The following is a 27381-nucleotide window of genomic DNA, read 5'->3' on the forward strand; positions in this document are numbered from 1 at the left end:
TTAAAGAGGGAGAGAGTGGCAGAGGGGGAGAGAAAGAGAGAGAGAGAGAAACAGACAGACAGAGAGAGTCTTAAGGAGGCTCCCTGCTTGGATCCTGATGCAGGGCTCAATCCCACAACCCTGGGATCATAACCTGAGCTGAAATCAAGAGTCAGATGTTCAACTGACTCAGCCACCCAGACTCCCCATAAATGTGTTTTTAAATTTCATTTCTGTTTGATTATTACTATAAGGAAATACAATGGATTTTTTGTTTATCGGTCTTGAATCTTGCAATTTTGCTAGACTCATTTATTCTAATAGTTTTTTTTTGTTGATTCTACATAGAAAATCATGTCATCTGTGAATAAGGACAGTTTCATTTCTTCCTTCCTAACATGTATGGCTTTATTTCTTTTTCTTTTCTTACTGTACTGACCGTCTTGGATCTCCAGTGCAATGTTGAGTAGAAGTGATAAAAGTGAACATCCTTGCCATGGGATTCCTTTAGCAGGACGATGACTTGGCTAAAGATTGTTGTTATTATTATTTTTAAGTCAGCTCTATGACCAATGTGGGGCTTGCACTCAATACCCTGAGATTAAGAGCTGCTGAAATCAAAAGCCACATGCTCTACCCAGACTGAGCCAGCCAGGCACCCCAACTGAAGGTTGTTTTAGGAAGATTGTAGTTGCCTACATTGATGAGGGAGAGCTGGAGATACTGAGACAACTGACAGGACAGAGGAACCCTATTTGCACCACTTGCTGTCCTTACAGTCACTACTCAACCACTCCAGCCCACCGGTGACTCCTCTTGCTCAGTACCCATTATCCCTTTCTCATTACCTTCTGTGGTCTGCGTGTCTTCTGTCTCCAGCCTCAGTCCATCATTTCAGCCTCCCTTGGGCAGCATTCCCCTTCCCACATCCCATGGTTCTTCTACCCCCACGTGAGGCCCTTGGCCTGCCCTTGCTCCACTGCTCAGAATGGGGGTCTCCCAGTCTGTGATCTCCAGTCTTCAGAAATCTAAATGGGGTTTGCAGTCTGTGATGTGCTGCACTCTGTGATGAGTGTGACTCATTCTTTCAGGGCTCTGTCCCCTCACCTGCAGAACCTGTTTCAGGCATTCTTTTTTTTTCTTTTTTAATGTTTATTTATTAGAGATGGAGACAGAGCGTGAGTGGGGGAAGGTCAGAGATAGAGGGAGACACAGAATCCAGAGCAGGCTCCAGGCTCCGAGCTGTCAGCACAGAGCCCGATGTGGGTCTCGAACCCGCAAACCATGAGATCATGACCTGAGCCGAAGTTGGACACTTAACCAACTGAGCCACCCAGACGACCCCCATTTCAGGCATTCTTTACACACTTCAACTTCATTCCCTTCCTACCTCCATCCCCGAACCACGTCTTTTGGGGCCACTTGCCCCAGTGGTTGATACCAAGGACGCTGGAGCCAGTCTACATAAATTCCAACCGCAGCTTCATATCGGCAGGGAGATACTGGATTTGTTACTTAGCTACCTGGTGCTTTGGTTTCCCCATCTGTGAAACGGGGCCGCACGGCTTAATACGTGTAAGACACGGAGAGCAGCAGCCAGTATGAGCAGAAGCCCTATATATTGTTGTTGCTCTTATTACCGTTCCTTCCCATCATCATTTACACGTGTTCGCGTCTCTCCCATCTTAGGAACAAAGAGAACACTCCTAACAACACAAGCCTCTTCTCCACCTGTTGCCTTCTCCCCTCCAGCAGGGCCATATTTCTTGAACGAGCTGGCTATGCTCGCCGGTATCATTCTTTGCCTTCCTCAGCCAGCTTCCAGCCCGGCCTCTCCTCACTGTCATGTTGGCGCTGTGCTCTCCAAGGGGCCAGTAGGCAGCCCTAAGACTTAATCTTTCCAGGCTGCACACAGTATCAGGGAAGCTGAATGCCCCTGCCGTGGCCACTCAGGGCCCCACTGTCTGCTTTCCAGGGCTGCTGCTCCTCTCCCTGCACCTTGGAGTCTTGGCCCCGGCTGCCTGCTCTTCTGTGCACTGCCCTGCCCACTCCCCAGCGGCCTGAAAGTTAAGGCAGGCTTTGGTGGTGGTGGTTGTGTCCTCAGCCCCCAGTGCTGTGCCTAGGACATTGTTGAGGCCCCCAGATACTTCCGAGCGAATGAGTGAGTCTTTACACAAAGGAATTGATAATGCCTTGGGAGAGAAAGAGAGAGAAAAATGCCTGATGCCCCGATCCCTGGGGAAGAAGGGCAGAGAGCAGAGGCAGCAGAGAGCCTGGGAAGGAGGAGCTGGGAAGAGAAGATGCCCGCTTTGATTTTTGTCCTGTGGAGTGTGGGAGCATTTGAGACACGGAATTGGAGCTGTTGGATTCCATTCACATCCGAGAAGCTCTCACGTGGGGAGAGGAAGGTGCTGTCGTTTACTAGTGAGTTCTAATGAGTTCATCAGACAATCATCATGCCTTTAAGTGTTGGACAGTTGTTTTTGTATACTTCATATACATCTAATCAATCAAAATTTATTTCTCTAAATTTAAAATTCTAATTGTAAATATAATCAAACTCTTCTAACCATTTAATTAAAATTTCAAATAGAATGGCAGTTTCCCTTAATGCTTTAAACGTTTAGAACTCAGCGTCTTGATGGTCGATGTCACTTTTTGTCAACAATGGGACATTGTGGAGCCGGCTCGACTTTTTCTCCCCTAGGTGTCAGCTGCCCTGCATGGAGTCCTGACACCTTGTGATGGAGAATAGTGTTGAAGGTCAAAATCTTTGTGATAGGGACATGGGACACAGGGGAGCTCCCCGTGGTGGGCAGAGGTGCCCTTGGGCCACTTTTGATCATTACAGTCATTTTGTAGCTAAGGCTCTTGACGTCAGGGTGAGAATCTGCTCGAGCTGGGGAGGGGGAGGAGGGCGGGGCTGATGGGTAGAGGGAGGGGAGGGGAAGAACTTGGTTAAGAGTATTCACGGGAGGACTTCACCTTTGGGCTTGACCTTCACTGCATGGGTGCTCAGGAACTTCAGTCCAGATTTCCAGGGCCAAGTTATTTTGTTAGGGAAATATGGTTGGGCCCCATGCAATTGGCCTTCTAGATAGTGAAATTCAGTGAAAGCACAAGTTTGGAAAAAATGAGAACTGGGAAGGTAGTGAAATTGGGGGAGGGGTGTGGAACTGTATTTGGACCAGCTTAGCCACAAAAAGATCTGAAAGTGTATCTAGAAGGAGGTAGCAGGAGGATGTGGTGTGGCCAAAGGAAACAGAGAAGGAGAGGATACTGCAAAAGAGAGTACGGGTGATGGGGGAGGATCCCTGAGAAGGCAGGAGAGGTGGGGGCAGGGCCAGGGGTTGCCTGGAGAGAGCTACTCAGAGGTGGGTCAGGGGAGGCCTTGGCTCACTCTCCCTGCTTCTCTGCCCTTGGAGTCTTGCCATGGACCTGTGCTGAGCTGATGGTTCAGGGAGGACCATCAGAGGGTAGGCTGCCCGGTCCTGCTGAACCTGAGTTCCTCTTTTGGCCCTCACCTCCCTCCAGTGCCGATACCTGCAGGGATACAACCCCTTCGACCACGGCTGTGCCAGCAACTGGTATTTAACAATTTGTGCACCGCTGGGACCCAAGTGAGTTTGCAGACCAGGGGACCCAGTGATGGGGCGTGGTGGGGGGGAGGGGGAGTTGGGATAAAGCCGGGTCGTCGCCCCTGACCCCTTAGCCCAGCTCCCAGGCCTTTATACTCACTGTTCTTCTTTCGGGGTTTCCTTCAGGGCATTTTGAGAGCCTCTGGAACCCTCACTTCCTTGCCTTTGTGGATTCTTACCCTAAGAAATGTGGTAGAGGGGCACTATAGCCTGAATGAGACTGGCTGCAGCTCTCTGCAGGGCCAAGCCTTGGGCTGTGTGCTCCCCAAGCTGAGGGGGAGCAGGCCAGGAGGGCCATGACCCCTTCCATCTGGCTTATTGCTCCCCAGGTACATGACTGAAGCTGTCTGGCTGCAGAGAGTGGCGGGGTCTGACTGGGTGCCCATGCAGAACCTGCACTTCCCAGTGTGCCCCTCGGTGCTCAGTCCCCCAGCCCTCCCAGAGCCTGGTTCTGGCCCCCAGCCCCAACCTCTGAGTCTCCACAAACCAGGGAAGGTTCCCTCAGGGAGAGGCTCTAGCCCTCCAGGAGGTAAGAAGAGAGAGAGAGAGAGAGAGAGAGAGAGAGAGAGAGAGAGAGAACTTGTGTGTGTTGGGAGAGGGATTCTGTGGATATTACAAGTGTCGGGGGGAACCCCCTCACCCCATGTTTATCTGGCCCTGAGACTGGAGCACTCAGAGCTTGAGGGAGGGGGATCATAGACCTGAGGAGTGCTGGAAGTAAAGTCACAGTCCTCAGAATACACCAGGGGTCCCTGGAGACATAAAGAGAAAAGACCACTTGCTGGTTGGCCTGAGGCCACTTACCCTTTCTGGGTGTCTGTTTCCTCAGCTATTAGTGACTGAGACTAGGCCAGTGGTTCATAATTCTGAGATTGGAGCCCTTTATTTAAAGGCAACTTTTACTCTGAAGCCCAACATATGAAATGCCTGGAAGTGGACCATTAGGAATGAAGTGGGGGTGTGTAATCCACAGCCTCCTCCTCCCCCAGGGCCCCTGCAGTGACATTCTGTGGGACCAGCCCACTCCCTTTGCTCTCCCTGTGGGGCTGGTGGCTTGGACAGTTTCTTGCTCCCCAACTGGAGGGTCATGAGCTGTGGGGCAGGGGCTTGGGGAGAGCCCCCATCCCTCCACTCTGTGTTTAGCTCCACGCAGGCCCAGTGTTTTTTCCCCTGCTGCAGGAGTGCCCCAGACGAGGCTCTGCCCACCTCTCGCCCCTTCACACCCGGCGATGCCAGGAGCCCCTGCATCTGAACCTCATCTCCTGAGCCCTGTGTGGAGGCCTGTCTGTGCCCCACCCTTGCCCACTTCCCTGGTGGGAGTGTCGAGATCCTCCACCAAAGCCTATTAAATACCCACTGCCTGCCTCCTACAAAGGTCCTGTCTGTCCTATGGGTGAGGGAGCTTGGAGGTGAGGGGGGCTCTGGGGGGCTGGGACAAAGATTCCGGGAGGGAGGAGCCAGGGTCCCATATTGGCTGGCTCTGCGATTTTGGGCAAGACACTCAACACTTCTCTCATCCTTAAAATGGGGCAACCATAAGGACCACAGTGAGGCCCGGAGACGATGCCAGAGAACCTAGCCATCCCAGGGAGGTCAGCCCTGGGAACGTCCAGGCCTCTGCCTGCCACTCCCCTGTCTGGCTGCAGGGGGCGCCCGCCGCCTGGGAATTGGCCAAGCCAGCCAGGTCCAGCCTTGCCACACTGGAGCCTCCCTGGTGACTTGGCGGCCCTCAGGCTGGGACTGGGCCCTTTTGCTGCCTCATCCCTGGGAAGTGGAGGGGTGGGGGTATTCTCCGTTACAGTACAATTCTACATCTTTCTTACTAACTGGTGTCACCTTGGTCACTCCTTCCTGTTGGGGAGTCACATGCTGGTTCTGGTCCTGTCCCTGGGGTGGGTCCCAGACCCTGTGAGTCTGCAGGCCCCTGGGGGACGGGAAGGGGGTGGGGAGAGAGGGAACTACCTCAAACTGCGATTTCTCTAGTGGGCAGTGTGTGACCTTGGGAATAGAAATGATGGCACCTTTCCCGGAAGGGTGTCAAAGGACAAAATAAGGTGGTTTATGCCAAATGTCAGGTGCACAGTAGGCACACGATGAATGCAGCAGTTGCATTTCTCCAAGGACCACCCTCTCAGAATTACCTGGGTCCTCAGACCACTGATTCAGAATCTTGACAAGAAGGGAGGGCAGGAATCTGAATCTGAATTTTTGTCAAGTGTCCCATGTGCTCCTGCCACCCTGAAGGTTCAGAACTGCTACATTAGGAGGTGATGATGGGCACTAACCATGCTGCTTCCTGCCACCCTCGTTGCCAGGCGAGCTCAGGATGTGGTGAAGGTGAGAGGAAGCCATGTCAGCAGAGGACCAGGTGAACACCTCAGGGTCCCATGGAGGTTTGTGTGCCTGTATGTGTATTGTGGGGGTGGCAGGAGCTCATCCTTTGGGGGTGCCAGCCCAGCCTGGAGAGGTGGGTGACCCACAATGCAGGACGTAACTTCAGTTCTCTATATGCTGAGTGCCTCTCGCTGCTGCCCTTCCTTCTTCCTCCTCCCTGGAATGTCCATGGCGGCTTTGGGCCCTTCCCTGTCCAGCCCCAGCTTTACCCCTGGCTCTGGCTCTGGCTCTCTGGGCCCCTGAACAGTCTTGCTCAACCCCAAGGACTACAGCTCTTTCTTGCCCCCTTTGCCCTGGTCTCATGGACTCCCCATGCCAAGCGCTCTCGGTGTTCAAGCCTTTTCTCAGCTCTCACCCCTGCTTAACTCAGAGTTAACCTTGGGTTCTGGGAGGGGTGCAGGGTACTCACTGGCATACAGAAAGGCAGCCTAGTTTTGGCCTTGTTGCAAATGGCTTCGGTGGCCACATTTAAAAGTCTTAGGGCCGGCATTTACAAATAAAGGTGAAGCAGTTGTATCTGTCTGGGAAGCCTGCAGTCCAGGGGTGCCTGGGGAGGGGAAGAGGGCATGAGGCGTTTTGAGCCCCCAACCCCAGGGGTGTATGTGGTGTATGTGTTCATCACCTGTCTGGGTGGCTTCAGAGGGCACAGCTCAGCCCTGGCTGCCCAGCAGTGAGGAGAGCTGCAGGCCTGCTCCCAGATGGGAGTCCTCTGAGCCTGGGCCAGAGAAGAAGAGAGCCCAGGAATCCTGAGCCAAGGCCTGGATATTCAGGGAACTGGCTGAGTACCCAGGTGGTGCCTGCCTGGAGCCCCAGCTCTGCCGGGGCCTGAGAAAGCCAGGCCCCAGGGTCTGGAAGGCCTAGTCCTGCTCTGCCGCATGGCCTGTTTCTCTGCTGCCCTGCCTGGTTCAGAGCCTGGCGACTGGTCATTAGGACTGAACCTCCTGGGTCACTGCCCCCAGTTGTACAGGGGACTCACCCCCTCTCCAACAGGGCTTTCCAAGTCTTTATAAAAAATGTTTTAATGTTTATTTTTGAGAGACACAGAGAGAAACAGAGCATGAGTTGGGGAGGGACAGAGAGAGAGAGGGACGGAATCTGAAGCAGGCTTCAGGCTCTGAGCTGTCAGCCCAGAGCCAGATGCGGGGCCTGAATTCATAGGCTGTAAGATCATGACCTGAGCTGAAGTTGGATGCTTAACCAACTGAGCCACCCAGGCGCCCCAGGGCCTTCCAAGTCTTAAGCTAGGTGTGAGTCATCTCCCCAAAAGCCTGGGCCTCAGTTTCCCCATTAAGCAAGGGCATAACTTTTCTTAGGTTCTCAAAGGCAGCCATGACTCCTCTGCTCTGGGGCATAGATTTTGGGTCTCCCTCGTCCATCCCAAACTGAGGTTTTTAAGATTTCTTTAGAAAGCCCTTTGGATCAGATTCCTCTGCTCCTCAAAGGGTAAGTGGACCTAGCTTGCCCCTTCCTGTGACTCCGCCCACACCCATCCCCTCAGAGATTCTTTCCTTCCAGACTAAAAGCTTCAGCTGAGCTGCACTCACCTTGCCTCTGTGCTCCCTCCCCACTTCTGCTGAACCTGCCCTTGATTCTCAGATATACCCCTTGGAGCCCTTGGCCCATTGATAAGAGCAGAGGTATTATCCGAGTCCAGTTATGGGGCCAGCTCTCCCCGCACCCAGAAAGCCCTGCCATCCTTGCCTTCCCTGGACAGAAGCCAAGGAGTGACCTCTCACTCCGTAGGGCTGCCAGGTATCCACGGGCCTGGAGCTCTTCTGAGGTCCCCAGCCCATACCTGGAACCTCGTGGAGGGGTTTGGACCTGGGATGGGGAGCCCAGAAGTAGCTGTGCTTTTGTCATTTCTAGACTTTTCCTCCATGGGCCTGCTAGAAGGTCAGGGCATGTGGTGTGGGAAGAGCACTGGCTTGGGTGTCCCTCAGCTCTGCCACCGACTAGTATGCTATGGGAATGAGTCTCTTCCCTCTGCTCGGCCTCAGGTGCCTTGTCTGTAAATAGGACAATCAGCATGGCTACCTCACAGGTGGTCACAGGATCCCAACTCTTTCAAGCTTCGAGGGACTCAGGGGTCATCTTCTCCAGCTGCGCCTCCACCCCCAGTTTCACAGATGGAGATAAGAGAGGGAAGGGATTGCCTAAGATGACATGGTATCCAAGCCAGGTGGAGTTCTGTTTGCCAGGCTGCTTCTTCCATTCTTGCTCCGGGGACCATTCTAGAGGAGCAAGGACTTGGGCAGCCACTACAGGGCCCCGCCTTCCAGCCCCCAAGCTTCAGAGCCAGGCAGTGCCTTTCAGCATAGTGCTTGGGGAGCCGATAAGAAGGCCTGGCTTAACTCTGTCTCCAGCCCTGAGCTGGGAGTGATAATGATGCCCAGCCCTGCCCTGCCCTGTCTGCCCCACCCAGGAGGGCACTGCCGGTGGCTGAGGGTGGGGTAGGGACTGATGGGGCAGAGGAGGTTTGCCGCAGTGAGGGATCAGGGCCCAGAATCCTACTGTGTCGCAGAGCCCAGGCCCCTGGTCGAATGACCCTCCTGGGCCCCTGGCCCAGTGCCTCGTACCCAGGTGATGCTCGCCCAGTGCCCACATCCTACTCTTTAGTTCCTGTGTGCGGAGTGTGCAGGGCTGAAGGTTTGGCAGGCCCTGTAATGGGTGACGAAACCTTCACTGAGCACCGCTGGGGCCTGCCCAGGGACAGGGGTTCGTATGCGCTTTTTTAATCCTCACAACCCTCTGAAGTTGTCACGTTTTAGAGATGAGGGAATCAGCACTAAGCAAACAGACCTCTTCCCCAGGGTCACACTTCTGAGAGGCACAGCCACATCCCTTTTAGCCTTCACCATTGCACTGTACTTCTATAGGCAGTTATATATATTTTTTTAATTTTTTTAATGTTTACTTATTTTTGAGAGAGAGAGAGAGACAGAGTGCAAGTTGGGGAGGGGCAGAGAGAGAGGGAGACACGGAATCCAAAGCAGTCTCCAGGCTCTGAGCTGTCAGCACAGAGCCCGATGCAGGGCTCGAACTCATGGACTTCGATCGAGAACATGACCTGAGCTGAAGTCGGACGCTCGACCGATTGAGCCACCCAGGTGCTCCAGCAGTTATATTTTATTTCAGTTTGTTACAGTAGTCCCCCTTATCCACGGGGGTATGCTCCAAGACCCCCAGTGGATGCCTGAGACCGGGGTACTACTGAGCCCTATATATCCAATAATAAAGTTTCATTTATACAATAGGCACAATAAGATTCACAACAACAACTAAAAGTAAGCTGGAACAATGATAACAAAACACCATAATAAAAATTATGTGAATGTGCTCTTTCTCTCAAAAGCTCTTGCTGGACTGTACTCACCCTTGTGGTGGTGATGTGAGATGATTAGATGCCTACCAGATGAGCTGTAGTGAGGACAACGGCATCAGCACTGTGACACAGTGTTAGGCTAGTGTGGGCCTTTTGACGACATCTCAGAAGGAAGCTTGTCTGATTCGAGACCGCAGATGACCCTGTGTGAGTAACTGAAACCGTGGATAAGGGCAGACTGCTGTTGTGGTTGAGACCTGGGCTCTGCAGCCAGACTGCCGGCTTCCCCTGTTGTGAAAGGAGATACACCATTGCCCCTCGTAGCGCTGTTCCGAGGGCACATCATGTAGGGCGTGCAAAGAGCTGGGCTCAGAACTGGCACCCTGGAGGTGCTTGATTGATGGCGGTGATCATGGCCTCCGTGTGATAGAGGCGTTGCCAGGAGTTGGGACTTGGTGATCTCCTGTGGCCTCAGGATGCTGGTCACCATGGCAACAGCAGCCTGCCTCTGCCCGGTTTGCTGCGGGTTCCCTAATAGCCAGGCTGCAGAGGTGAAGGGTGCTGCTTCAGAGGGGAGATTTTGTGGTCATGTTTTAGAGAAATGCAACCAATGTCAGTGTCTCTGGGCCAAAGGAGAATGGAGGGGTGGCCTGAGAGTCTTCAAGGGAACAGCAGGATGATCACCCAAAGGCTCTGCCCTCCCGCATGGTGACAGAGTTTCCTGTTAAGAAAACACACTGTTGCTTCTATTTTGTGGCTGGATAGTGTCCTAGGCTGAAGGAGGTCAAAGCCGTGGTCATCTGAACCCTGTGTTTGAGCTGTGCTCGGAGCTCCTGCCTGCTCTCCCCTCTCCCTGTGGCCAGTCCTTCCCTCACCTCGGTCTTTGTTCCCCACTTCTCACCTCCCCCACCCAGCCTCGCTTCACCACCATTCCCAACCCCCAGCTGTTCCTGGACTACAGCTTCCAGGAACTCAAAGTTAACTGTCTGGCAACTTTCAAGTAATACCTTTTAACTGTGATTCTTGGAAGGCCCTGGGCTTGGGTGTGGAAACCCACAGAGCTCTGGGCTGGGCCAGAGGCAGGGCCTGCACAGGGCGCCTTTGTCTGTCTCCAATGGGGCTTCCTCCTCCCAGCCAGGCACACGCTTTCACAGCTTTCTGGTCAGGGCAGTTTTGCTGCTGAAATTGGAGATTCCCAAACTGGAAGGGTCCCTCCTGAATATCTAGTTTGCTTCTCAGTGAGAAGAAAACCAAGGCACTAGTGGGGGAGGTTCAGCAGGGCCTTCCCCAGGTCACACACCTAAGTAGAGGCCAGACGAGACTGGGTTCCAGAACTTCTGCTTCTGAGTCTTTCCATCATGCCACCGTGAGCAACCAGGTGGGTCAGAGGCCTGGACTGTAAACCGGGAGGCACTCTTTCTTCTCCTGGAGGCCTAGTAGCTTGGGTCTGGTAGGCAAAATCACAATGACGACAAAAATAGTATCTCTTTGAGTGCTAACTGTGGGGTGAGTGCTTTGCGTTGTCTTTGCATTATCTCATTTAATCCTCACAATGACTTGTGGGGAAGGTGCTGCTGTTACTTTTGTGGATGGGACCCTGGGCAGGCCTTGGCCTCCATCTCCCTGTCTGCAAGGACAGAATTTTCTGGAGGCTCCCTGGGACTACTCTTACCCTGACCTACTGGAAGCCCATGACTCAGTGACCAGGAAGGAGGGCCCCTAATCTGGGGACAAGCCCTGAAGTGGACAGGACTTTGTCAGGGCTTATTGAATGACCGATTAGGGTCCTTTACCTGAACCTCATCTGTCCCCTGGTAGCAGGCGATGCATTAGGTCACCAAGCAAGGGTACTAATCCCTGGGCAGGACCCTTGGCCATCTGTGCTGGAAAAGTCCTTTGCCCAGTGCTCACTAGAAATCTGTCTGTTCCTCAGCCACTGACAGAAATGGAAAGACTGCTCTATCTGCCCTTTTCCTGGCCAGGATGGTGGGACTGTGTGGAGAGGGCACAGACTGGGCATCAGGAGAGCTGTGTTGGAAAGCAACCCCTGCTGCTTCTGGCCGTGTGGCCCGGGAAAGCCCCTATCATCTCAGAGCCACTGTTCCTACATCTGTGAAAGGGACACTAAAGCTCGTGCAGAGCTTCCTCAGCGCTGTGGGGTCACGCAGTGCACCATGGGAAGACACTGACATTCACTTCTTTGCACAGGCCACAGCTGAGTAGGTGTGGGGTTGCTGTGAAAGGAGCAATAGGAGGGTCATACTTGGTTTCAAGTCTTTGTCTCCATTTCCCCTTCTTGGGCCTTCTTTTCCGGCTCTGGATTTGGATCATTTGGAAATGGCCAAAGCCAAGAATGGGCCACCTCTTTTCTTTTTTGTTTTAATTTTTTTTTAATGTTTATTCAGTTTTGAGAGAGAGAGAGAGAGAGAGAGAGAGAGAGAGAGAGCATGAGAAGGGGAGGGGCAAAGAGAGAGAGGGAGACACGGAATCTGAAGCAGGCTCCAGGCTCTGAGCTGTCAGCACAGAGCCCGACATGGGCCTCGAGCCCACCAACCGTGAGATCATGACCTGAGCCGAAGTTGGATGCTTAACCAACTGAGCCACCCAGGCGCCCCAGGCCACCTCTTTTTAATTTTTTTTTTTTCAACGTTTATTTATTTTTGGGACAGAGAGAGACAGAGCATGAACGGGGGAGGGGCAGAGAGAGAGGGAGACACAGAATCGGAAACAGGCTCCAGGCTCTGAGCCATCAGCCCAGAGCCCGACGCGGGGCTCGAACTCACGGACCGCGAGATCGTGACCTGGCTGAAGTCGGACGCTTAACCGACTGCGCCACCCAGGCGCCCCAGGCCACCTCTTTTTAAATCCCAGACAAAGACTGGTCACCTTCCTTGGGTGACTTCTCAGCTCCCTCTCTTCCCCACCAAGTATCTGTCCCTAGGGGGATAGCTGGCCGGCCTTGGGTTTGGGGCAGAGATGTGACCCTCTCTGCTCCCAACTGGTACTACCACCTTGTCAGTTCCTCTGGATCCCTGGCTTCAGGGTGCCCTGGAGTGGAAGCCTCTGGAAGGTCTCAAGGTCTGGCTGGGCCAGGCTCACTCTGAACCTGCAGCAGAGACTTGGGCTGCGCCCATCTTGGCTGAGAGGCTCACTCTGCCTTGGACACAATTCAGACCAAAGAGTAAAGGAGGTTTGTTCCTAAAGCAGAGACCAGAAGTAGGCACACAGAGGGCTCTTTGCTTTGGAGTTGAAGCTTTTAAAGATTTGTTTTCTTTAAATATCCTGCTGCAGGAAAGAGAAGCCAAAAATCAAACATTGCTGAGACATAAATTTCAGGTGACTTTAAAGGCACAAGTTGTTTAGTTTCCGTCCCACCCTGTTTCTGCTCAGTAGGGTCTCGGGACGTGTCCCTGGGGTTTGGGGGTGGGTCCACACCCACCTAGCTCATCTATCCAGCTTCACCAGGAGGTCTCCTCAGTACCCGATCCAGCCAGTGGGCCTCCTGACATATCCTGACCCCAAACTTGGTCCCAGGGAGGGTCTGTGCACATCCAGCTCAGGAAGTGGATGTGACTTTCCTCCATCCTCAGCTGCTTTGGCACTGTTGATTATACCCTCTTTCTTGAAAACTCTCTCTTCATCCTTGACCTCAGGGATCAGACATACTTGCTTCTCCTCCTAACTCCTGCCCTATGACTCTCCCTCTCACCTCCTACCAGGAAAACTTCCAGGCTCTGTCCTGTTGCAGAACTCTTGCAGAACTCATGCCCTTGCCTTCAGCAGTGCTGGGCCCTGCCAGTGCCCCAGGCTCTGGCCTTAGGTTTTTTCTTTTTTTCCAGCTTTACCAGGTTATAATCGACAGATAAAATCATAAGGTACGTAAAGTGTACAACATGATAATTCGCTATCTCTATACATTGTGGAAGGATTCTCCCCATTGAACTGGCCTTAATTTTCTGATTGAATGATTTCCTTGGAGTCCTACCGGAGGCTCAGGGGTCCTTCCATATCCTAGCACAGTGGGGAAAGGAGTGAAAGCAAAGACAAAACCAGCCATTGAGTGAAAGGAGCGCTTGGGTAGCATGAGGAAGCAGCTGAGCAGGGTGCCAGGGCCTGGATCCGTGGGAGAGGGTGTCTGGGTGTCCCAGCCCGTTCCCAAGCCTAATCCAAAGGGTGTCCCAAAAGAGGGGCCTTGACCAAAGAGGAGCAGGGTGGGAGGAAACCTCTGGGCAGCCTCATTTGCCCTCTTGGTCCCCAGGGTCCCTGCTGTGGTAGGGACCACATGGTAAGCCCCGATAGGGATGGGGAGGGAGGGCACTGGGTGGAGGAACTTGCAGAGGAGAAACCAATCAAGAGCTTAGTGATGTCATCTAGGGAGGAGCCTGAACTGGGATAGTGGGGCTAAAAGTTCATTCATTCAACAAATACTGAATAACTGCAATGTATCCAGGAGGTAATGAAATTGGATTTAAAAAATAATGTGTTCATGGATGGCATGATCGTTAATTTTCAATCTTACATATGTATTTCTGTTTTTGCTTTTTTATTTTTTAACATGAAAACACGTTTTTTTTTTAATGTTTAATTTTGAGAGAGAGAGAGGGAGATACAGAATCCCAAGTAGGCTCCGGGCTCTGAGCTGTCAGCACAGAGCCCGATGCGGGGCTCGAACCCAAGAACCATGAGATCATGTCCTGAGCCAAAATCAAGAGTCAGACGCTCAACCAACTGAGCCACCCATGTGCCCCTATATATGTATTTTTAAAAGACTGGAAGCAAGCTTATCAGATGCTTATGGTGGATGAGCAAGTGCTTCCTAGCTGGAGGTGGGGGGAGGGGGGATTCTGACTGTCGGCCTGGGTGTTGGGACACCTGATTTCTAGGCCCAGCACTTCCTCTGTGGGTTTGTGTGACTGCAAAAAGCCCTTCCCCTCTCTGGACCTGTTCCCTTATCTGTGGAACGAGGATATGGAACCAAAAGATCTGTGACTCCTTCCAGTGCCGATGTTACCTGAGAACAGGGGGGTTATGGGCACTTCCGCTGGCTTGGCTGGGGCTGCTCTGCTCTGTGGCCACTGCAGGCCCCTCTCCTGGAGGGCTCCACAAAGGGGAGGTAGTGGCCCACAGCCTGCTATGCTGTCAGGCTCTGATCTCAAGTTAGAATCATGTCTCTCATCTGTTCACACCTAGTTTGAACCATGAAAGCCTCCCCACCCTCCACTCACCTCCCAGCCTTTCAGTTCTGGCCGTCTCATAACTTGGCACAGAGGGGACTGTGACAAAGCTGCCGCCTTCACAGCCTTGATGGCTCTGAAGCCTCAGTCAGGAAGTGAGGGCACCAGCCAGACCAGGGGGTAACGTATCGTTTATGTGTCCCCTGTGTGCAAGACACTGTCTGACTCACTCATTCTCCACAGTGGCCCTGGATGGGAGGTTTGAGTGTCACCTTTGTCTCATGGAGGAGGCGGTGAGAGGTAAAACAGCGGGTCCAGTCACACAGCTGTGAGCTGCTGTCCCGGCATCAGAGCAAAGAGCAGCCAGAGTCCCAGGCTGCTCTTCCAAGGGTAGTGGAGAGTCTCCAGCTGCCGTCAGACCCTGACTCCTGACCCCCTGCCAGAATTCGGTATGTGGTGCAGGGCGTGAATCCATTTCTGATTAGACCCACTGGAAACCCAATTGTCTTCCCTAGAAAATCGCATTGACAGCATTGCTTTTCCTCTCTTTGTTCTCGGGGCTCTGAGTCTCCCAGACTCCCCAGCAGTCAGCGGATCCGGTACCTTCTGGCATCTTTCTGTGATGAAAACAAGCTCCTGAATGGGAGAGAAGTTAAGGTCCCCAGCCATCCTGCTGTCCCCCTCGTGTTGAGCTGGCCTCAGGGACCTGCTTCTTGCTTTCACAACTTCCTTATTTGACCTTATTTGGTCAACTGTCTTTTTTCCCCAGCCTGCTCCCCCGCCCCCCATACCACTGGTTTTTCTTCTTTAAATTCTAAAATAGGAGGGCAGGGTAAATTATGTCCATTCTTCTATCTGGGCCTCAGATTTTAGGCAGGCTTTGAGATAAGTAAAAAGTACTTTCTTATCAAATGCTTTCACTGTTTTATGTTGACTGCTGGCATTATAGTAATAGTTTTTGAATATTCATTGCACATATCCAGGAATGTGGAGTATTCTGGGTTAATTGGCCCTCCTTGGATTAGCCTGAGTACCTGAATACCATAATAACCCTGTTTCAGTGGCCAAGTGTCTTTAGACCACATCTTGGAATATAATCTAGTTGGAAATTGGGGGCTGCCTGTAATTCGTAACAAATTCAAATCTGCTGCATCTTGGGTGGGATTCCTAACCTTGCTTATTTGGCTAATAGTCCATACGTCATAGGACTGTTTTAAGTATTACATGAGGTAAGGTGTGGGAACATGCCAGCACATAATGAGTGCTTGATAAATATCCCACGCTGTTTACCACTGCATACTGCCCTGGGGGCTCATGTCTTAGCCTCTCTGAACCCCAGTGTTTTCATCTATGAACTGGGGCCACAGCCCTGGACTTGCTCTGACTACCTTGTAGGTTGGCAGTGAAGTACCAAGCAGAGAGTGTGAAAGCACCTTCTATGCTGAAGGCGCAGAGCACAATTAAGAGATTGTCACATGCAAGCCCCATGGCACCGCTTAATTGACTTGTTTTTAAAGAGCTAAAGCTCCAGTCCCCAAACTCTTAACTCCCGGTGAGACTAAGGCCACACCGAGCTCGGGAGTCATGGAGTTGGGCTGTGCCTGCCCACATAGCTGTCGAGACCTGACCTGTAATGAAGGGCAAATCTGTCCTCACCCTTGTGAGGGTGTCTGCCCTCGGTCCCCAGCCCTGGGTTTTCAGGCACCAACTGGCAGGAGGTATGTGCTCTGACAGTGTGGCCGGGATGCCCAGATGAGCTGGCCTCTCAGTTCACAGTTGGGCCCTAGGGCTCCTTGTCCTCTGTGTCCCTCTCTCCTAGCGGGGCAGTGGGGGTCTTGGTCCTTGTCCTCCAAGAGGGCCAGTGACTCCTCCAGGCAGAGGTCCCCACGCCCACAGCTGCTACACACCTGCCCGGGGAGGGGTGGGTTCAAGCTGCCCATCTCTTACCTCAGGGTCTTCCAAATCATGTTGCAACAGCTTTCATGTCCCTTCCCCAGAGGACTTTGGATTTGATAGTTAAGTATTTATTGTGATGATTATTGGAAAAGCCTATAGCTGGCTCAAAAGAGGCCTGGCCTACCAAGAAGGGAAGGATTTGGAGACAGGAGTTTTTATTTTTTTATTTTTATTTTTATTTAAAAAAAAATTTTTTTTAACGTTTATTTATTTTTGAGACAGAGAGAGAGAGAGCATGAATGGGGGAGGGACAGAGAGAGAGGGAGACACAGAATCGGAAGCAGGCTCCAGGCTCTGAGCCATCAGCCCAGAGCCCGACGCGGGGCTCGAACTCACAGACCGCGAGATCGTGACCTGAGTCGAAGTCGGACGCTTAACCGACTGAGCCACCCAGGTGCCCCGCGACAGGAGTTTTTAAAATGCATCATTTAAAAGGAACAGAAGAGGCTGCATATATTAATCTATTGCATGGGCCCTGTGTTCTTTAGCAAAGCATATTTTTTACAAAGTGAGATGATTTGAAGCTGACTTGATGAGAAACACCAAGTAAAAAAGTAAAGCAGGTGATGTGCAGGTATGGAAAAACCTGTGACGGGACATTGAGTGACCAAAGTTTGGGAAATGCTGTTTTCCATTTAATTCTCACAACAGTCCTGAGAGTATGTGTCATTGTCTCCCTTTCCAGAAGCAGAAACAGGTGCAGAGAGGTGAGGCGAGTTGCCCCAGCTCACTCAGTGAGGGAGTGGAGGGGTTAAAACAATGGCATGACCAGTCTTCAGTGGGGTTGTGTGGCCTGGAGGGAGGGCTCCTGCACAGGACACTGAGCCGGGGTGGCGGAGCTCGGGGCTGACAGTTCAGAGCTCGCCCCTGCGTTGGTGAGCTGTGCCAGGCAGGGGCTTGTCCCCGCACCAGAAACGGTTGCATCAGACTGGCTGACCTCATGCCTGTGGCAGCACAGATAGCGAGGCTGATTGGGGACTAGGGAGGGGAGACGACCAGAAGGAGAACCAGGCAGAGACAAAAGGCAGGCAGAGACCTGCCTGGCTGAGCACCACAAGAATCCAGAACCCAGAATGTGGAGGAGGAACAAAGTAAGACACCCTGAGGGCCTTTTAACCACTTGTCTGGCCTAGAGTTGGCCTCCAACAGGCCTCTAAAGCTTGATATGATAGTAGGTGAGAAGAATTTGAGTCAAAGGACAGCTATAAACTCTGCAAGTGCATCCGCTCCCATCCACCCAGACACCGGACACTGTCCTTACTACAGCCCCCCACACACACTGTGAGTGACTCAGGTCGGGGACCTTCCTACGTGGGCAGCCATCATAGATCTTTTGCCCTGGTGCCTCTTAAAAAACTCCTAGGATGTGCTCTCACCCTCAGAGTGACATGTTGCTGACCTGTCCCTCTGCCTTTGTTCTGTTGTCACCATAAAGTTTAATGGCCACGTGTCGTGGCTGTAGTTGCCAGAGATGTAAACTCAGGTTCAAATAAAACAAACCGGTAATGAGCACCCATGACAGCCTACTGCTGTGCGAGGAACGGATCTGTTGGGTGAAAAGGAATGGGGAGGGAGTGAAAGATGAATGAGATGGCCTTGGCCTCGAGGCCCTTGGAGCCCCTGAGGGGCAGGAGAGGGCGCTTGCTTGGGAAAACTGAAATGACCAGTCAGCTGTAAGCCGCCTTCAGTAAGACTTGAAGCTGACTGACCATAGAAAGGTGGTCTCAACGAAACGCATGACTGTTCCCAGGGGCCGGAACCACCTTTGGGTGGAGGGCAGGGTGTCAGGGAAGGCTTCCTCTTCCTAGGAGGCTGTGGGCACACCTGTGTTGTGCAAAGCTTAATGCATACATTACAGAGCACATTCCCCCATGAGCTGGGGGCGGTGCAGGGGTAATCAGCCCCAATAGACAGATGAGGAAACTGAGGCTCAGGGAAGCACGGTAAACTGCCCAATGTACCAGGCCAAAGCAGTTGAGGATAGCTTCCAGACCCCTAAAAAGGATGTCAAGCCAAAGATTGGCCTGGGCCTGGAGGGCGGGGAGGACACAGGTTACTCCAGGGGTATTTGGGGGGAGAGAACAAATAACAAATAAAAGAAGGGCAGGGTAAGGTGTCCTGGAAGTGCAGCTCCAGGAGGAGCGACCGGTTATTCACAGGAGAGGGTCAGGGGAGGGAGAAGTGGAGCCAGAGCGGCGCATTTGTTGGTGGGTGGGAGGAGGGCACAGTGGTGGTTACAGTTGGTTGAGAGATAAAGATTTCTGGTACCAGTTAAGAGAAACCTCAAAAACCTTCCATTCCAGAACTAGCTTTTGGTTTCAGAGATTATTCAACTCTCTTTATTTTTATCTGAAAGAAAGAAAGAGAGAGAGAGGGAGGGAGGGAGAAAGAGAGAGAAAGAAAGAAAAGAAAGAAAGAAAGAAGGAAAGAAAGATAGAGAGAAAGAAAGAAGAAAGAAAGATAAAGAGAGAGAGAAAGAAAAAGAAGAAAGAAAGAAAGATAGAGAGAGAAAAAGAAGAAGAAAGAAAAAGAAGAAAGAAGAAAAACAAAAGAGAGTAGGTGGCTAACATGAGAAAAAGAAGAAGAAGAAAGAAGAAGAAAAGAGACGAAAAAGAAGACAAAGACAGAGAGAGGGAGTTCGATCTGCGAAAAGACGAAAGAGCCTCTCCGCCCTCGACGCAGCCCGAGAGATACGACGCAATGAAAGAAAACACGACCCCGAAAGAAGGCCTGGAGGGAGGGAGAAGAAGAAGCCCGCACTACGAAACGCAGGTTCTCCCCGGATAGAAAGAGAAAGAAAAGAGGAAGGAAGGAAGGAAGGAAGGAAGAGAAAGGAAGGAAGGAAGGAAGAAAAGCTTTTAAGTCCCTTTTATTCTTTTTAATACCTTGAGGCTAATATGGGGGTGGGGGGGAGGGTGGGGGGGGGGAGAATGGCAGCTGCCATCGCCCAGTCTCTGCTGCGCTGTGGGAAGGCTGCTTAGGGCCACCTGTACGGGCCACTTGAATCCCTCAGCCACCTTCAGAAACTTCTGTAGTCATCTCCATATCACAGCTGGGGAAACCCAGGCACCAAATGGCCGAGCACCTAGCTCTAGGCCACTCAGCAAGCAAATGGCAGCGCTGAGGTGTGACCCCAGAGCCCACTCCAGTGCTGGCTTTTCACCCTGAGGCTGGTTGCTTCAGTTATGCCGGCTCCTGGCACCGAGCACCGGCCACATACCCAGCCTGTGGCCCCCCTGCTGCCAGTCTTCTCCAGATCCCTGCAACCTAGAGATTGCTCTTATTTTGAAGTAAACACTTTTTTCTGCTGACCACAAAACTGAAACATGTCTCTGTCGGAAAATTTGTGAAGTGTAGGAAAACACAGAGAAGAAAATGGACGTTCCCTGTTAATTCCCACAACCCAGAACGGTAACCATTGTTAACATTTTGGAGAACAGCCTTCCAGTCTTTCTTCTGCCTGTCAATGTGCATGTGTAATAAAAATGACCACCATGCTGTTTTGTCATTTGTAACAGCTTTCTGGAGACACAGCCGACTAAACTGGACATATTTAAAGTGTACAGTCCAGTAAGTGTCACCACTTACTTCATATCCCTCCCTCCCCCCAGCCCTAGCCCAGTGCTGACATCCTGGAACTAGGGATTTCCGGCCAGTGTCACAGGCCCACGTAGCAGGCACCTGGCCAGGGCCCTGCCTCAGCTCCGGCTCTGTCATGGTGTGCTTCAGGGAGCACGAACAATGCCACCTTCTGCAGGCCAGAGGGTGTGCTTGATTTTGTCAGCTTCCTCCAGCAGCCAGGCCTCTGCTCTCTGGCATGGCCAGCTCCCTGGTGGGCCTGTTCCTCTCCTCCCTCCAGCTCTCAGCCCTCTACCTCCACCAGCCCTGCATCACATGGATCTGCCTCCTCCTGAATCTTTCATCTCTGGAGTTGGCCTCACCCCTCCTCGGGTTCTGCAGCCTCTTCCGGGAGGACTGCAAGGGTCTCTAGTCACAGGTGTCACATGCCTGTCTATAGCTATCGTTGCCTCTCCAGATGGAGCAGAAGCCGGGCTGGAGGTGCCCACTGGTCGGGGAGGTGCAGCAGTCTCCCTGCGAGGCACCCACACTTGCTTTTTGCTGCTATTGACAGACATCTTTCTGAATCTCATTACTCCAGCACATTGGTGAGCAGGATTTCCTGAGTGTAATTTAATCTTTTCTCTATGACTCAGGCCATATTTGCAACCTCATTTGCTAACGTGAGGCGGCAGATGCAGTGTGGAGTGTGGGTGGAGGGGAGACCAACCCCAGCTGTTTTACTGGAACTTGCTCTCTTGCAAAGACCACACGTATCCTCCAGCCTCGTAAGGAGGATGGCAGCAACCTAACATGCCACCAATTCTTTAGCAAATCAAAGGGCAGCAACCCTCAGAGCCCTCTCACGCGCATTTTCTGTTCTGACCTTCACAGCAACACTGTGAGAAAGCGGGCGGGGTGCTCCTGCCCATTACAGATCTGTCTGCCCCACAGCACTCTCAGGAATCAACCCCAGGTCCACGATGGACGTGACAGGCAGCAGATAGAGCCTTAAGCAGCGAGTGTAGGAGAATACCTCTATGACCTTGGGGTACAAAGAATTTCTTGAAAGCACTGTTAAGAAAAAGTTGAATACATTCTACTTCACTAAAATGAAAAGCTGATAATGATGTGTCAATGTAGGTTAATCGATTGTAACACATGTATCAACTCCAGTAGGGGCTGTTGGAGGGTCAGTGGCAGGGTCTGTAAATGTGTAAAACTCCCTGTACTTTTCATCTGTACTTTTGTTGTGAACCTGAAAGTGTCCTTAAAAATAGCCTCTTTAAAAAGAAAACAATGAAAGTCTTCTGTTCTTCAGAAGACACCATAAATAAAGCACAAAGGTGCCAAAGAAGACAAGATACTTGCAATGCATAATTAATGCAGAATTAGAGTCCAGAATACCTGAAGAACTCCTAGAAATAAATAAGAAAAAAAGACAAATGCAACCAGGTGTTTTGCAAGAGAAAACATTGTCAGTAAACATAACAAGATGCTTAACTTGATTAGGAATTGGGAGAATGCAAATTGAAGGCACTAGGAAATACCATTTTACACCCACTGGACTGGGATAGGATTTAGCAGCCAGGATTATCTTGCGGTGTATGTTACCACTCTGATTGCTGCTACTCAGTCAAGACCCAAGTGGCACTTCCCCATAGGGCATACCGTGCAGGAGGTTCCGGCAGCCACCGTTTGCAATGTCACAAAACCTGTAAGCAAGCCATATAGCTTTTCAAAGTAAATGGGTACATTGTGGTATGTCATATAACGGAACATGGAGAGAAAAGGAAGAGCCCTCAGACTCATTCATTAACAAATGCATTTCAAGAATATCGTATTGAATGATGTATTCATTTCCTGGGGCTGCCATAATAAAGTACCACAGACCGGGCGGCTTAAACAACGGAAACATATTCTCTCACAGTTCTGGAGGCTAGCAGTCCAAGATCAAGGTGCTGACAGGCCCACACTGGCTCTGAAGACACCAGGGGAGGAGGGGACCCAGGGCGCTCTCCTAGTTTCTGGTCGTTCCTTGGCTTGTGGTGGCAGAACTCCAGCCTTCCTGGGCATTCTCCCTGTGTGCATGTGCCTCTGTGTCCCAAAGTCCCCTGTTTATAAGGACAACAGTCATGTTGGAGTAAGGCCCGCCCTAATGACCTCATTTTAACTTGATTACCTCTATGAAGCCCTTGTCTCCAAAAAAGGTCACATTCTGGGGATAGGGCTCACAATAGTTCTTTTTGGGCAGGGGGGAGACACAATGCAATCCACAACAAATAAAAAAGCAGGATACATATAATGTTTAATAATATATAAATGTTTAATAATATATAATGCATTATAATAATGTAAAGTTTAGGGACACATAAATACTTACAAGTTTAATGGAGAGGAGGGGCACCTGGGTGGCTCAGTCGGTTAAGCTTCTGACTTCAGCTCAGGTCATGATCTCATGGTTCATGAGTTTGAGCCCTGTGTTGGGCTCTGTGCTGACAGCTTGGAGCCTTGAGCCTGCTTCAATTTCTGTATCTCCCTCTTTCTCTGCCCCTCCTCAGCTTGAGCTGTGTTTCTCTCTCTCTCAAAAAAATATATATATATTTTTTTAAATTTAATGGAGAGGAAGGGAGTAACATATGCTAAGTTTGGAATAGTGCTTACTCTGGGGTGGAGTAGAGAAAGATGTTGGGGCTTCAGATGCCTTGGTATTCCCCATTTCTTAAGCTGACCAGCAGGTGCATAGGTTTGTTTGAATATTCTTTGTAACATATGATACATGTTGGTTTTTTTATTTAAGAAGTAATTCATAATAAGTGCAATTTTTTAAATAGAATCAGAAAAACAGGACTTGGAGATAAGTGTAGACAATACTTTGGAGGAATTTTGCTGTAGAAGGAAGGACTGAAATGGGGTGTTGTCTGGAGGAGCGTGAGGGAAATTTTCCCAGCTTACACATGAAGAACTGAGGTGTTCAGAGAGGTGAAGTGGATCCCCCAGGCTGACACAGCGGGCCTGGCTCAGCCACGAGTGGCACTGAGGTCCCCACCCCCCCCTCCCCCCACCCAGCACCATGCTTCGTCCTTCCCCACAGTGGCTGCCTTTTTCTTGTGGTCATCATTAGGCTCCTTGGATGCTGGCCTTCGTGTTGGTCCCTCAACTCCTACCAGAATTCTGTGATTCACAGAGCTTGGAGCTAGTGGAGACCACACTGCTGCCTCTTAACACACTTGACTGACCTTCCCTTTCATTTGTCCTTTTACTGTGATATGAAACCAGTTTCCCAACGTGCGCATAACTGTGCGTGTGTCTCTCTTTCTCTTTTTAAGTTTATTTATTTATTTTGAGAGAGGATGAGAGAGAATCCCACGCAGGCTCTGCACTGTCAGTGCAGATCCCCATGTGGTGCTCAAACCCATGAACCGTGAGATCATGACCTGAGCCAAGATCGAGAGTTGGACACTTAACCAACTGAGCCACCCAGGTGCCCTCATGTGTCTCTCTTTTATTCTTACGTGCTGAAGTGTGTTCAGGGTCCTCATGAGTAATGAGTGTTGTGGTAAGAACACTGCAGATGTTATGGAACGAATGTATCATGAGGATGAAACATACAGCATAGGGAGTATACCCAGTGGTATTGCAATAGCGTTGTATGGTGACAGATGGTAGCTATACTTGTGATGAGCATAGCATAACCTATAGGGCTGTCAAAAGACTCTGTTGTTGGGAACGCAAGCTGGTGCAGCCACTCTGGAAAACAGTATGGAGGTTCCTCAAAAAACTAAAAAATAGAACTACCCTACGACCCAGCAATTGCACTACTAAGCATTTATCCACGGGATACAGGAGTGCTGTTTCGAAGGGACACATGCCCCCCCCCCATGTTTACAGCAGCACTAGCAACAATAGCCAAAGTATGGAAAGAGCCCAAATGTCCATCAATGGATGAATGGATAAAGAAGATGTGCTATATATATACGATGGAGGTATATATATACTCGGCAATCAAAAAGAATGAAATCTTGCCATTTGCAACTATGTGGATGGAATTGGAGGGTATTATGCTAAGTGAAATTAGTCAGTCAGAGAAAGACAAAAATCATATGACTTCACTCATATGAGGACTTTAAGAGATAAAACAGATGAACATAAGGGAAGGGAAACAAAAATTATATAAAAACAGGGAGGGGGACAAAACAGAAGAGACTCATAAATATGGAGAACAAACTGAGGGCTACTGGAGGGGTTGTGGGAGGGGGGATGGGCTAAACGGGTAAGGGGCACTAAGGAATCTACTCCTGAAATCATTGTTGCACTATATGCTAATTTGGATGTAAATTAAAAAAAATAAAAAATTAAATTAAAAAAATTATAAAGATGATCTTTACCAATAAATTTAATTGTGTAAAAAAAAAGACTATGTTGTGTGCCTGAAACAAAAGTAACATTGTGTGTCAACTGTACTTCCATAGAAAGTTTTAATTTAAGAAAAAAAAACAAATAAATAAATGAGCCCATTAAAAAAAAACAAAACAAAAGACTGCAGCTGTTGATTGGTCAACCTGGGCTGGAATCCTGACTGCATTTGCTATTAGTTTGACCTTTGGTCAAGTTCTTTATCTTTTCCGAGACTCATCTGCGAAAGGGAGCTAATGCCTACCTCCGAGGGTGGTATTGAGGACTGGGGCAATAAAGTGGGTGCCCAGCACAGGCCTGGCGCACAGCAGGTGCTCAGTCAAAGTGGCATCCTCTCCCTGTGCTTCCCTATTCCATTTCTCACACAGGGCAAGTCTGGGTCCTGTCTGCCTCTCTTTGGCCAGGTGCAGACCACGCACCCACATGCCTCCCCACAGAAGGGCGCCTGCATTATAAATGTGAGACCTGGTTTTCTGAGTTTACTGTATAAGAGTCTGAGCCACTGTCCTGGAGAGAGTTTTATCGGCTCCGCCTGAACAGTCATAAGACAGTTGTCATTCAGGCTGTCAGAAGATGGCCCCAGCTGACCCCACAGCTATTCTGGAACCTGGCACTTGATGTAGTGAGCTGGAGAATTTACTCTCTGCTGTGATCTTAAACCTCCCTGGGGTGATAGACCAAGTTCAGTTTTAGCTCAGTTTATCCATCAAGGAAAGGGAATATTATCCTCCTTGTGTGCCTAATTTTTCTGCTCTATAAAATGACAGGGTTGAATGAGGCCATCTCTAAGTCCCTTCCCACAATAGATTCTGGACTTTTTGTAAGATGGTGGTTGAACCTACAAAGTTAACCCACTGAGACAGAGGAGCCCTGTTTCACTTTGCCTAAATCCCAGAGCATCTAGTTCTCCGGCACCCGCACGGGTCAAATCTAGCAGGAGTGATAGGAGAGAAAGCCTGGGGTCTTAGGAGCCCTGGAAAGGACAGCGTGAGCACTGGGTGAGTCCTGGCCCCATCAGCCAAAACAGGGTTATCAGAGGAGGCCTGGTGAGTGTGCGCCATCTGCCCCAACACACTCCGTCTGTTTCTCAAGAACTTCACCTCTGGGAAATGATTCTAAGAAAATGCCTGGGGATGGGGAGGGGGGCACCTGGGTGGCTCAGTAGGTTGAGCATCCGACTTCAGTTCAGGTTATGATCACATGGTTCATGAGTTTGAGTCCCACATCGGGCTCTGTGCTGACAGCTCAGAGCCTGGAGCCTGCTTCCGATTCTGTCTCCGTCTCTCTCTCTCTCTGCCTGTCCCCTGCTCACGCACTGTCTCTCTCTCTCAAATATAAATAAACATTAAAAAAAAATTTTTCTTTAAAGAAAATGACTTGGAATGTGGACAACAGTATATACATAAGGATGTTTATCACAGTATTGTTTAAAATACTGAGGTTCAAACAACCTGAATGTTCAGAAATAGAACACTAGTTGAACAAATTTTGTTATGTCCATATGATTACATATCAGGAAGCCATTAAAAATCATGTTATGGGAGATTTGGGGAAATACTTATAATACATTAAGTGAAAACGTAGCATATATAATTGTACCTATTTAATTTTTTAAATGTTTGTTTATCTTAGAGAGAGAGAGAGAGAGAGAGAGAGAGAGAGATAAGTGGAGGAGGGGCAGAGAGAGAGGGAGACGGAATCCGAAGCAGGCTCCAGGCTCTGAGTATAGAGCCCGATGCAGGGCTCAAACTCATGAACCATGAGATCATGACCTGAGCTGAAGTCAGACACTTACTCGACTGAGCCACCTGGTGCCCCTATGATTGTACCTATTGAATGATATAAATTACAGATGGATGGATAGATGTTTACACATGTATATATGTTCAAAATACAGAAGGAAGTAGGGGTGCCTGGATGGCTCAGTTGGTTAAATGTCCAACTTCGGCTCAGGTCATGATCTCATGATTCATGAGTTTGAGCCCCATGTCGGGCTCTGTGCTGACAGCTCAGAGCCTGGAGTCTGTTTCAGATTCTGTCTCTCTCTCTCTCTCTCTCTCTCTCTCTCTCTCTCTCTTTCTCTCTCTCTCTGCCCCTACCCTGCTTGTACTCTGTCTTTCTCTGTCTCTCTGTCTCAAAAATAAGTAAACACTTAAAAAATTTTAGGGGCGCCTGGGTGGCTAAGTCGGTTAAGCGTCCTACTTCGGCTCAGGTCATGATCTTGCGCTCTGAGTTCCAGCCCCGCGTTGGGCTCTGTGCTGACAGCTCAGAGCCTGGAGTCTGCTTCAGATTCTGTGTCTACCTCTCTCTGACCCTCCCCCGTTCATGCTCTGTCTCTGTCTCAAAAATAAATAAACGTTAAAAAATTTTTTTTAATTTAAAAAAAATACAGAAGGAAGTATATCATGTTAATAACAGCAGTTGTCTCTGAGTAGTGAGGTTAATGGTAACTTTTATTTCATTCTGAGATTTTTTTCACGTAATATATGAGATATATCACATCTTTGCTTCTTTAGGCTTTTCTGTAAGTTCAAGAATTTTAATAAGTATTTCTTTTATATGCAGAAAAACAACAAAATGTTAAGATTTTTATTTTTCAATAGTGGCAAAATGCTTTTAATAGTAGTAAACTACACACAATATATAATTTACCATTTTAACCACTTCTAAGCATACAGTTCAATAGTGTTTTTTGCTGTTGTTATTTTTATTTTCTTTTACTTCATCATGATAAGTGCACTCTTTAATCCCCATCCCCTATTTCCTCCATCCTCCCACCCACCTCCCCTCTGGTCACCGTCAGTTTGTTCTCTATAGTTAAGAGTCTGTTTCTTGGTTTGTCTCACTCTTTCTCTTTTATTCCCTTTGCTCATTTGTTTTGTTTTTTAAATTCCACATTATGAGTGAAATCATATGGTACTTGTCTTTCTCTGGTTTATTTTGC

At 50.0% G+C, this 27381-nt stretch overlaps 1 protein-coding gene across 2 annotated transcripts in view; it reads left to right on the forward strand.

The window, feature by feature from the left end:
- Positions 1-27381, forward strand: part of ZDHHC19 (zinc finger DHHC-type palmitoyltransferase 19) — an 85285-nt gene that overhangs the window by 5880 nt on the left and 52024 nt on the right. The window contains exons 6-7 of one of the 2 annotated variants that reach the window (XM_030328730.1): positions 3514-3599; positions 3947-4633. The exons of the other annotated variant lie outside the window; for it this stretch is intronic. Coding sequence (XP_030184590.1) covers positions 3514-3599; positions 3947-4316 — 456 coding nt within the window. The 3' untranslated portion in view covers positions 4317-4633. Of the gene's footprint in view, positions 1-3513; positions 3600-3946; positions 4634-27381 lie in introns of those variants that run through there. 2 annotated transcript variants of the gene reach the window in all.

This window comes from Lynx canadensis, chromosome C2, assembly GCF_007474595.2.
Source record: "Lynx canadensis isolate LIC74 chromosome C2, mLynCan4.pri.v2, whole genome shotgun sequence".
NCBI classification, from domain to species: Eukaryota; Metazoa; Chordata; class Mammalia; order Carnivora; family Felidae; genus Lynx; species Lynx canadensis.